The sequence below is a fragment of the Oncorhynchus kisutch genome, linkage group LG16 (genome assembly GCF_002021735.2).
Source record: "Oncorhynchus kisutch isolate 150728-3 linkage group LG16, Okis_V2, whole genome shotgun sequence".
Lineage (NCBI taxonomy): Eukaryota > Metazoa > Chordata > Actinopteri > Salmoniformes > Salmonidae > Oncorhynchus > Oncorhynchus kisutch.
This window is the reverse complement of record NC_034189.2, coordinates 42388063-42400213: the sequence shown is the minus strand read 5'-3', so window position 1 is coordinate 42400213 and position 12151 is coordinate 42388063. Positions and strand designations below refer to the sequence as shown.

At 42.0% G+C, this 12151-nt stretch overlaps 1 protein-coding gene across 3 annotated transcripts in view; it reads left to right on the top strand.

Annotated features, from left to right (window-relative positions):
• LOC109878195 (gamma-aminobutyric acid receptor subunit gamma-3-like) overlaps positions 1-12151 on the top strand; it is a 40846-nt gene that overhangs the window by 16542 nt on the left and 12153 nt on the right. For 2 of the 3 annotated variants that reach the window (XM_031792471.1, XM_031792470.1), the window contains exons 4-5: positions 2781-3001; positions 4927-5009. In XM_031792471.1, the coding sequence (XP_031648331.1) occupies positions 2781-3001; positions 4927-5009 (304 nt within the window). Of the gene's footprint in view, positions 1-735; positions 838-2780; positions 3002-4926; positions 5010-12151 lie in introns of those variants that run through there. The other variant, XM_031792472.1, reaches the window with a different exon arrangement.

Here is a 12151-nt window from a genome sequence, read left to right as displayed (position 1 = left end):
CCCTGTAGTACATAACAGAAAAGAAAAATGTGAGACATTTCCCCCCCAAAAAATTAATTGCTTGTTTTCAACAATTGTTTTCATAGATTCTCCAAGTATCCACACATTCTGAGTTTCTGGATTGTAAGATTTCAGCCACAATGACACCTGTTTTAATGACACTGGTTTCTCGATGTACTCGTTGAATTATTGACACATTTTGTTTGAAGGGACATCTTCACAATTCTCTGCGGAAAGGAAAAGCTATTTTTAGGCTATATCTGGGAGGCTCACTCTGTGTCCAAGGCAACGGGGCTACCCGTAGCAGAAGTCACAGCCAGCCACACACAACATGCAAAAGTTCAAAGCTCTCTACAAGCAAGCTGCCCATTGTTGGCCAACCTTTTTACACTGACCTTTTGGTCCCTTTTCACTGTGAGCCTTTCTATAAAAACATTTTTTTTTTTTAAATGCAACAAAAAAAGAAGAAGTTTGGCTTGACAATGACAGCAATGGAGTAGGCAAGGTCAAACAGATCTGGGACCAGGCTAAATAAACAATGTAGAATAGAAATATGTGTGGAAGCAAGTGTAATGAATCATACACAAGTCTGTGAGTACTTCTAATGGGTTGATATTGTGGATTTGCAGATCGTGGCATTGTACTGTAATGCTGTCAGTCCTTGGAGCATCTTCTTCCCCTCACTTGACCTTTCATAATGTGGCATTTGATATGCTCATTTTAGTGCCTGCTGTTGGACTCTAAATTCACGAGGGGCGCTTAGTGTTTGCCTGGAAGTTGCGCTGTGGGAGTAATTCTTAGCCTTGTAACGACGGACAGAGAGGCCAAGGCACGTTCGTAAGTTACCTCTTTTTAACATGTTGAATTTGAACTCGCGGTTCATCGCGGTAAGAATGTTGCTTTGCCTTTTGTTCTCGTCTTGTAGCATCAGTCATTAAAAAAGCGTGGGTGTGAGCTTTCGTAACGATTTCCATAATAGTTAATGACACAGAACGAGGAAAGAGGATGTGGTTTTTTCCTTCCCTACATTGATAAGCTGTTTGAGCACAGCGTGTCTTTTATAACCAAATATGAATCGCCAGAGTGATGATTTGAACAGTAGTAATCATATCCCATTCATATCCCGCTGTTTATGGCCCTCGTCTGAGGTAGATAATAAGGCTTTTTCTAAAATCTTTACATTTAGTGTAGAGATGGAATAGACTCCAGGGTAGACTTAATTTGGAAAACGTAGTCCCCTACAGGCGTGTTAAGACCTTAATTAGAGACCTAGGCTACTCTTATGCCTGGATTGATTAGCTCTTCCCTAATGTGTGGATTTTAGTACTGGGATCCTAGGGACTTCCAACTCTGACATCACCACTTTGATGTTGACATTTAAAATGGTTAAAGGTAAGAGTTAAAGTTAGTGTAGGGACGTCCCAAGGATTCCGGATAGCACTAACCCTTGTAAAAGAGACTTGGATCTCAGTGCGACTTCGCTGTGTACATAAAGGTTAAATAAATAAAAACATGTATAAAATATACCCTGAATTCCTGTCTGATGACATAGTAGTCTACTGTACACACCCTCATGATGTAAGGAAGCAAGGTCTATCAATAGGAATCAAGTCATTATCGTGTGTTAACTGTTTTTTTCAAGACTATGAAATGTCATTGCAGTCTTAAGGTTGCAATGAATTTACTGAAGTGAAACTAATTGCGATGCTTCCGAGGGAAATATCTATTCATATTTATACAGTTTATTGACCTTCATCTTACATTTTAAAGGGTATTACAGGACTACACAGAGGCTGTTAGAGGGGGAGAGAGCAGAATAAATGCATACTTGGTTTTTTTTTTTAGATTTCCTTAGAGATTAATCACTGATTTCATGTCACATTCATCTTCATAACTTAGCTAGTGAGAAACTCATGGGTGAAATAACATAGTTAAAATGTTAGCTCAGCATTATTAATTCAAATCTAGTCATCAGTAGGTAAATGATCTATCTTATCTGTGATACTAGTTTGTCTGATCAAGCCCGTTTCACTTCATTTCTCATACATTAATGTATGCCTTCTAACAGATGCTGTTATCCAAAGCAACTTGCAAGTCATGCGTGCATATATTTTTCTTAGGGTTGCCCCAGCGGGAATCAAACCTATAAACCTGTGCTATGCTCTACCAACTGAGCCGAACAGGACCTTATATATTACAGTGGCTATTGCCTGGGAGCCTTGAAGGAATAGACTCTTTAGACTGACGTGTTGTGTGATTGACTGTTCTTTTACTCCTTAAGGTCATGGTAACAGCTACAGTCGTGCTGCTCCCATCACACTCTAATTAGTGCTGTATTAAAGTCAGGTCCCATGTGCCTGTAAAAGTTTCCAAAAGGTCACCCGTCAGAATCAGGATGCGGTTTCTGGGGGACGTCAACATAAGGGATTAGGAAAAGAGAAATGCTTCTATTTTTTAGCACTTTTAAATGTTAAGGCAATTCATAATTTATGCTTGTCTTATCATATAAGCATTTATGGTATGTTTTGTCTAAGAGAACAAAGGTCTTGTATCGTCCTGTCTCTATGTTCGGGAAGACCATCAACACAGCCGATCTGCAGCTTCTCTCAATAAAAAAAAAAATGAACATCTTAAAGTTAAATATATAGCATGACTGTGGATTGTAGATGATTTTTTCCCCCCCAGAGTTGGGACCAAAATGTATCATAAAAGATGTAATAATATATGAAATATGTATAATATATGTAGGTTAAAGGTCAGTTTCTTCTGTTTTGTTACAGGAATACGAAATTGACATCATTTTTGCACAGACGTGGATCGACAGCCGTCTGCAATACAACAGCACTATGAAGATCCTGACTCTCAACAGCAACATGGTGGGAATGATCTGGGTCCCTGACACCATCTTCAGAAACTCCAAGAACGCAGACTCTCATTGGATTACGATGCCCAATCAGCTTCTGCGTATTTGGAACGATGGGAAGATATTATACACGCTGAGGTAAAATAAGTGGCTTTTCTTTATCAGATATCACAGACATTGTTGTTTTGAACAGCCAACTATCGTCCCATCTTTGTTCTGAATTTACAGCTTAGAAAACATTGGGTTTTCCCTTTCAAGGAAAGAAAAATAGACAATATAAATGAAAATAGTGTCATTACTGCCCATCTTTGTACTGAAGATCACATCTAGAATATTCAAATTTCCTCAGAACTCAGGTAGAGTTCAACACAGTGTAAGAAGGTGGCACAAACACACTGACATCTGTGCCACATACTGATGCTACACCAATAACCCAAAATAAAAATCTGTCTACTCTACGATAAGAATGACATTGTTTTGTATCTTTCATCACTGCTCTGCTAAGTGGGTTAGCACACTTGGTACATTTGCTTTGCACACTCTAGTACACTGTCTTCGGGAGATCATGCTTTTTAGGGCGTAAATGTCATCCTTTCAGTCCTTTTTTGCTAAGTTTTCAACCGTGGATTCACCTCTGCTGAGAAAAAGAGAGACATCACCTGCTGTTTGCATAACTGACTGAGGTATTCCCTTGGCAACAGGCAAAGCACAGGACAAAGGAAAGAATGTGTGGGCAGGTTAATTATTGTCAGGACTGACCTGGCTGGCTCCCCAAGGCGGAATCAAACAAGATCCGACATTATCAGCCATTCTCAGTGAGCTTTATCGGTTAGTGTATTATCTTTGAGCATTATTGTTTGGCATTATACAGTATATGGGCATTATCACTGAACATTATTGTTGAGCATTATCACTGAGCATTGTTAGTTAACATCATATAATGCCCATAATGTCTATACACACACCATCATATACATATATATTTATATTCCAGACTCCGACATTGCTCATTCTAACATTTCTCTATTTCTTAATTCCTTTCTTTCTATTTCTTTCTATTTCTTTAGATGTGTTTATTGTTTTGAATTGTTAGGTTTTACTGCACTGTTGGAGTTAGGAACATAAGCATTTTGCTTCACCCACAACATCTGCCAAATATGTGTACGTGACCAATAAAATGTGATTTGATTTATCGGTGATGCCTATTGTTGAGCATTATAATTGAGCATTGTCAGTGAGCAACATCAGTTTGCATTATCAATGAGCATTTTCAGTAAGCATTCAATTAGCATTATTCATCAGCGTTATCATTGAGCAGATCTATAAATCTTCTCGAGTGGCATCCTGGTCTGATTAAAACAATGGAGTGAATCTAAGCTCCCATTAATTCCTCTTCACTGTGACCTTCAGTCAAGCCAACGTAAACAAGAGTGACATTTTATCAGGGAGACAGAGGAAGAGGAGGAGGAGAAGAAGAGAAAGAAAAGAGGAGACGAATAGGGCGAAATTCAGTCCGATGACCTACATAACTTTGGGACGAGAGCATTTCTAAATCCGTTCATTTTTCTTAACTAGTCTGTCGGAGTTTGTTACTCAAGGAAAATACCAATTTGCAGGGCTCACCAGACTCGCCGGCGACCAGCCGGCCGGCCGACCCTCAATCTCCAGCTCCCTGGCACTGGCAGTCATGTCAGGATAATAGGTGGCCCATTAGGTCTCTCACAGGCATGCAACAAGGTGCCAGTTTGTTAACCCCGCAATCGCTCATTCTTTTCACACCAACAGAAAAATGGAAACAGCATTATGGCTCTCTGTCTCTGTCTCGCAGCATGTGCAGTATGTGAGAACAACACTAAGAGCCAGCCTTCCCTTATTTCACACCCTATGCTGTCTTCATCAATAAATTACACGTTCACATCACCAGTGGTGTATGTGTTTAGCGCAGTGGTGGTGGTGGTGGTTGTTGTTGTTGTTATAGCACTGCTCTCTCAGAGCAGAGGTGAACTATATGTGAGAAACGATGGCAATGCTCACTCACGGCCTCTCTCTGACTCGTGCTGTAGGTTGACCATCAATGCAGAGTGCCAGCTGCAGCTCCACAACTTCCCTATGGATGAGCACTCCTGTCCCCTGGTCTTCTCTAGCTGTGAGTATTGTACAGCCAGGCAATCATGTCACCCATTCCTATGTCATATATTTTGTATAAACATATAAAAAAATATTTAAAAAATGGGGGAATCATATATTTAGTATATGAACAATACATCAGGACACATCATATTTCATGTAGATGTATGAAAAATACATGAGAAGAAGTAATATATTTCATGTAGATTGAATAATTGACGCCGCCACATACAATTGAAGAAGATAATCCAGGGTAACACAATAAAGCTTGAAAGATGACTTCTGTTGCGATCCTTTTGAAGAGGGAAGGGGGGTGTGCGGGTGCAACAAGGTTAGGCAGCAATGGTAGTGGCAACATACAATGACGGACAAAATTGTTGTTTCATACATTGAGCAAATTAGTACAGTTTCCTACTAAACATCTTCGGACAGGTATATCTCCCTCGTCTCACATACTCCTAATATACAGAACAATCAATGTCTTATATATGCACAAGACAATCACAGTATGATACACAATAGACACCAAAAGCCAGACCATAATATCCCGGGCATTTTCTTCTCACCCACGTACTGTAGTCTTACTTACTCACTTTTATATAAACGATGGAGGTACCTGAAATGAACGCCATTGGTCACTACAAGGTCCAGTGTACTAGATCCAAAGGATACCGTGTGTATTCTGTCACAGTATGAGGTCGATGCACATATAACTGTTTTGAGTTGGAGGCTTGTTGGGCAGATTCTCTGAAAGGTGTATATATATAGGTGTGTAGCCTGAAAGAGAAGGATTGTCTGCAGCTTTTCATGAGAATGCATGAGTCACCAATGTGAAAGCTTGATGCAAAGCTACTCTGTACCTCTATACCGTTCTTTAAAGCCACATTGAAAACCAGGCTTTCTGGGCAATCCATTAACAACACGATAACAGCACGTCACCTGCAATAAAATGGGACAAAATTCAGTTCAGGCAGAATGGCAAGTGAACATAGAGCATTATTGTTAAGTGAAATAGAACACTGCATTTCTACCCTTATTAAGGATTGGTGGGAACAGGATGTGAAAGCCATGCATGCTGGACCTAATGGATTTCCAGCTGTTTCCCAGATAAAGACCTTGATCCTACTTCTATTCAGTCTACAATAAATCCCCCCCCCCCCCCGTGTACGTATGCCCCCCTCCATTTCCCCACCCTTCCAATGCAACACAATTGCTTCTCCTTCTACAGCCTATGTACTCTATGTACAACCATACAGTAAGTCATCCTCAAAAATGTCACCTTCAGAAAATAGTCCTTTCATATTATTATGGTTTGAATGTTTTTAGTTGTTGGAAGTAAACATCTTGGTCTGATTGCCCAGACACAGATTGAGCGTAGTCCTGGTTTAAAAAGCAATAGAGAATAGGCTTAATCTCTGTCCTGGAAACAGGGGGTCTGAAGAGTTAACTTAAGCAAAACGGGAAAACTCAATCCAGTCCTCCACACCACCCACCCACTGGCTTGACAGAGCCAACAGACACATCCTCGCTGTTTGATATTTTCACTTACCCCAGGGAAAAGAACATTGGACATGTGGCGTGCTGTGTTCCCATGGCGATAATGACTGCAGGTAGCCTAGCGGTTAGAGCGTTGGGCCAGCAATCGAAAGTTGCTGGTTTGAATACCCGTGCCGACAAAGTGAACGATCTACCAATGTGTCCTTGAGCAAAGCACATCATTTGTTCTAAGGGCACTGTACTGCTATGGCTGACCCTGTAAAACAACACATTTCTCTCATAGGAGTTTGGTGGCATCTTAATTGGGGAGGACAGGCTCGTGGTAATGGCTGGAGCCGGAATGAGTGGAATGGTATCAAAACACATGGTTTCTATGTATTTGATGCCATTCCATTCATGCTGTTCCAGCCATTATTATGAGCAGTCCTCCCCTCAGTAGCCTCCACTGATTTCACTGCACCTTTTATTAGTTAATCACTGTGGGCTTTCTCACCTTTTCAGGTCTTTAAACGGATAGTTATGCAATTACATATTTGTTTCCTTACCCTGTAAGCAGCCTAGAAATGACAGCAATCCATGCTTTGGTTTACCTTTCCTGGCACTGTTTCCAAATGTTCATGTTTTAACATTTGTGGCACAAATCCCATTCAAGTTACGGGACCGATTATTACACATTTTTGTACATCGTCCAAATCATCCCAAAGTATCTTAAATGTATTGTGAAGCTCAACAAAGTCACTTATAGATGATTTGAACATGAGTCGCGGAAAATGCTAATATCGGTCCCATGACTTGAAAGGGATTTGCGCCACAAATGCTAAAACGTTAGCATTTGGAAACAGTGCCAGGGAAACTAAACCAAAGCATGGATTGATATCATACCTTGTCCATAGCATGGCTCATACCTTGTCCCATATACTGCTTACAGGGTAAGGAAACCAATGTAATTTTGTAATTTGGGAGGAAGCGCATCGTGCCTCAATCTAACGTGAAAAAGAGAATTCCAGATAAGAGATGAGTCATTGCTGTCCATTGAAGTGTTTATATACGACCAAACCTAGAGCACAGTGGATATAGGCTGCTATACAAGGATTCATAGACATATGGCCCTTTTAGATTCTCTTTGCTTTGACCCAAGCTATTATCTGTGCAGAGGAGGAGAGAGGAGTTTGGCTGGGCTGTCTACCATGGCTCGTTTCTATGTAACCTACAGTACAGAGTGGGATATGTCAATAACTGACATTTACCAGTGAAGAGTCAGTCCTACCTACAGTCCTACTGACTGTACTCCTACCATCTTAATGGAGATGGGAGAGTATGTGGTTTCAGTTGTGTATTGGGTATAGTTCATGTGGGCACGTTAAGGAGTCGCCTAGACGCTCCCATATATGGCGTGCCCGCCCCATAGGTGTAAAAGTTCAGTCACCTGCCAACATGGCGTTCATGTTTATTGCCTGCACCATGGAGTAAATAGCCTAAACTTGCCTTTCCGCCTCCTTGTTATTGGATTGTACTTTCACTATGCCACGGACATACTGAACACGAGGATCCGAACTAGAATGTTTGAAGAGGATTCAAGAGTAAACATAAAATGGGCTCCCGAGTGGTGCAGCGGTCTAAGGCACTGCATGTCAGTGCTAGAGGCGTCACTACAGACTCTGGTTTGATTCCAGGCTGTATCACAACCGGCCGTGATTGGGAGTCTCATAGGGGGGTGCACAATTGGCCCAGCGTCGTCCGGGTTAGAGTTTGGCCGGGGTAGGCCGTCATTGTAAATAAGAATTTGTTTTTAACTGACTTGCCTAGCTGAATAAAGGATAAATCAAATTGGATTTTCCTTTTCTGACGTGATTTTTATGGGAAGATGAAGGAGTTTGTTGAGGAAAAGCATAGCTCTTGGGAGGAGTGTGTTGAAAATAACTAAAATAATTGCACTGTGCTGCTCTGTGTGTGCGGAGCAGTGACGTATTCTACACTGAACAAAAATGCATCATATATACAAAAGTATATATTTGAGCCACACCCGTTGCTGACAGGTGCAAAAAAAAAAAAATAGCACGCAGCCATGCAATCTCCATAGACAAACATTGGCAATAGAATGGCTTTACTGAAGAGCTCAGTGACTTTCAACATGGCAATGTCAGTTCGTCAAATGTCTGCCCTGCTAGAGCTGCCCCGGTCAACTGTAAGAGCTGTTATTGTGAAGTGGAAACGTCTAGGAGCAAAAGCGGCTCAACCGCAATGAGTAGGCCACACAAGCTCACAGAACGGGACCGGCGAGTGCTGAAGCACGTAGTGTATAAAAATCTTCAGTTGCAACACTCACTACTGAGTTCCAAACTGCCTCTGGAAGCAACCTCAGCACCAGAACTGTTTGTCAGGAGCTTCATGAAATGGGTTTCCATGTCCGAGCAGCTGCACACAAGCCCAAGATCAACATGCACAATGACAAGCGACGGCTGGAGTGGTTTAAAGCTCGCCGCTATTGGGCTCTGGAGTGATAAATCACGCTTCACCACCTGGCATTCTGACAGATGAATCTGGGTTTGGTAGATGCCAAGAGAACAGTTTGGGGAAGGCCCTTTCCTGTTTCAGCATGACAATTCCCCATGCACAAAGTGAGGTCCATACAGAAATGGTTTGTCGAAATCGTTGTGGAAGAACTTGACTGGCCTGCACAGAGCCCTGTCCTCAACCCCATCGAACACCTTTGGGACGAATTCAAATGCCGACTGCGATCCAGGCCTAATCGCCCAACATCAGTGTTCGACTTCACTAATGCTCTTGTGGCTGAATTGAAGCAATCAATTCCCTTCAGCAATATTACAACATCTAGTGGAAAGCCTTTCCAGAAGAGTGGAGGCTGTTATAGCAGCAAATGGGGGACCAACTCTATATTAATGCCCATGATTTTGGAATGAGAGGTTTGATGAGCAGGTATCCACATACTTTTGGTCATGTACTGTATAAACTCAGCATTGGTTTCATGTTTCATGAGCTGAAATAAAAGATCTCAGAAATGTTCCATATGCACAAACAGCTCATTTCTCCCAAACAAATGTTCACACATTTCTTTATATCCCTGTTAGTGAGCATTTCCTCTTTGCCAAGCCAATCCATCCACCTGACATTTGTGGCATATCAAGAATCTGATTAAACAACATTATTACTAAGGTGCACCTTGTACTGGAGACAATAAAAGGCCACTCTAAAATGTGCAGTTTTGTCACACAACACAATGCCACAGATGTCTCATGTTTTGAGGGAGTGTGAAATTGGCATGCTGACTGCAGGAATGTCCACCAGAGCTGTTGCCAGAGAATGTAATGTTAATTTCTCTACCATAAGCCACCTCCAACATTGTTTTGGTAGTATGTCCAACCGGCCTCACAACCGCAGATCACGTGTAACCACGTTGTTGTGTGAGCGAGCAGTTTTCTGTCAACGTTGTGAACAGAGGCAGTGGGGTTATAGTATGGGAAGGACAACAAACTGAACTGCATTTTATCGATGGCAATTTGAATGCACAAAGGTACTGTGAAGAGATCCTGAGGCCCATTGCCATGCCATTCATCCACCACCATCACCTCTTGTTTCAGCATGAAGATGCACGGCCCCATGTTGCAATGATATGTACAAAATTCCTGGAAGCTGAACATGTCCCAGTTCTTCCATGGCCTGCATACTCTTCTGACATTTCACTCATTGAGCATGTTTGGGATGCTCTGGATTGAACTGTACAACAGAGTGTTCCAGTTCCTGCCAATATCCAGCAACTTCGCACAGACATTGAAGAGGTGTGGGACACCATTCCACAGGACACAATCAACAGCCTGATCAGTTCTATGCGAAGGCGATGTGTTGCGCTGCATGAGGCTAGTGGTGGTCACACCAGATACTGACTGGTTTTCTGACCCACGCCCCCTACAAGCATCTTTATCTGTATTCCCAGTCATGTGAAATCCATGATTAGGGCCTAATGTTATTCCCTTATGTTATTCCCTTATATGAACTGTGACTCAGTAAAATCTTTGAAATTGTTGCATGTTGCGTTTATATTTTTGTTTAGTGTACATTAGGTTCTCTACTTGCTCCGGCCCTGCCCACTGCTAAGAGTTATGAAAACATAGTGGCATGTTTGAAGTGGCCTTTCAGCCCAGATCCGTCAGATATTGTGCAGAGATTCTATTTTCATAATTGTAAACAAAATGCAATTCAGAATATCTCCAGTTTCATTGCTGGTCTGCGCAGGCTTTCGGTGCACCATAATTGGGAGCTTTATCTTGGCCAGGTCGCAATTGTAAATGAGAACTTGTTCTCAACTTGCCTACCTGGTTAAATAAAGGTGAAATAAAAATAAATACATTTTGGAGATCAGCTGGAGCCGATGCTGCTTAACAGAATTGTTAGATGAGTCTATTGGCTGAACCCAATCTGATATTTAGAGTGGCCGAGGGAAAAGCCTTGGCAGCTGAGACTGCTGCAAATCATGCCTGCCTGCTTCACCATGAAAGACCAGGGGCCTCATTTATGAACGTTTATAAACGTAGGTGCAAAAGAAGGTGTACGCCACTTTCTAAGCAAACGTTGAGATTTTTTTTTTTTTACTTGACGGGAGAATGTGCGGTCCTCCACGGACATTTTGACCCATACGTGCGCACATAACCTGGAGAAACTGCGACCCCGATGGCAGAAATTGATACCATTGTGTAAAATAAATCAAAATATTACATCTCATGTATTATATATGAAGAGTTCCCTGGAGTGCACACAAAAAAAACATGATTTAGGATAATAAATACAAACGGAGATATCTGTTTTTGCAAAAGAACCCATCAAATATGTTGTACAGTTTAATCGGGAATCATATTTCATTGGATCTGTAATTATTAAACAATAGTTGCATGTTGTGACATTTATTTTCATAAATAAATGTGCACAGTTTGTGCACAGTTTCATATTTCATATATGTTCGTTGCGCAGAACTGTCAATGTGATTTTGGCCCAGACATTGTCAGTTACAACCAGGGTAATTACCAACACCTGAAGGTGTTACGCAATTGGGTATCTTTGACAATCAAATGGGTGGGTATAAAAAAGGCATGCAATTACAATGCGTAATGACGCACAATGGCTGCTGTTGGAAGATGTGGCGAATGGAAGAATTCGGAGAGAGCCAATTTTCAGAGACCAGCCAGATTTACTGGCCAATAATGAGGAGTGGCTTATGAGCCGGTTCCGATTACCAAGAGCTTTTCTCTTGGAGTTCTGTGTTGTAGTGGGCCCAGCATGACAGAGAAGCACCCGCAGAAACCTAGTTGTGCCTGTCCCACTTCAAATCCTTGGCAACCTCGGTTAATAGCATCGTTGGTGTCCCTTTGCGTTTGCAGGACTGCATCTGTGAGGACACGGCCGCCCGGGGGTTGTGACTCACGAGGTGCGGTGGAGACGCCAGGGGGTGGGCGCACTTGTGTAAACACAACGACAATCCATTTGGTTTACTCTTTTCAAACGACGGAATACTAATTACATACCTGGGTCATCCCGTGCGTCTTGCATACCCGTGTCCACCTCCGTCACTACTCCACTCTGGAGGGACTCCCCTATAATACTGGCAATCGCTCATCAAGGGGCTTGAGCTCTGGTGGCACAAACACTTTGTCT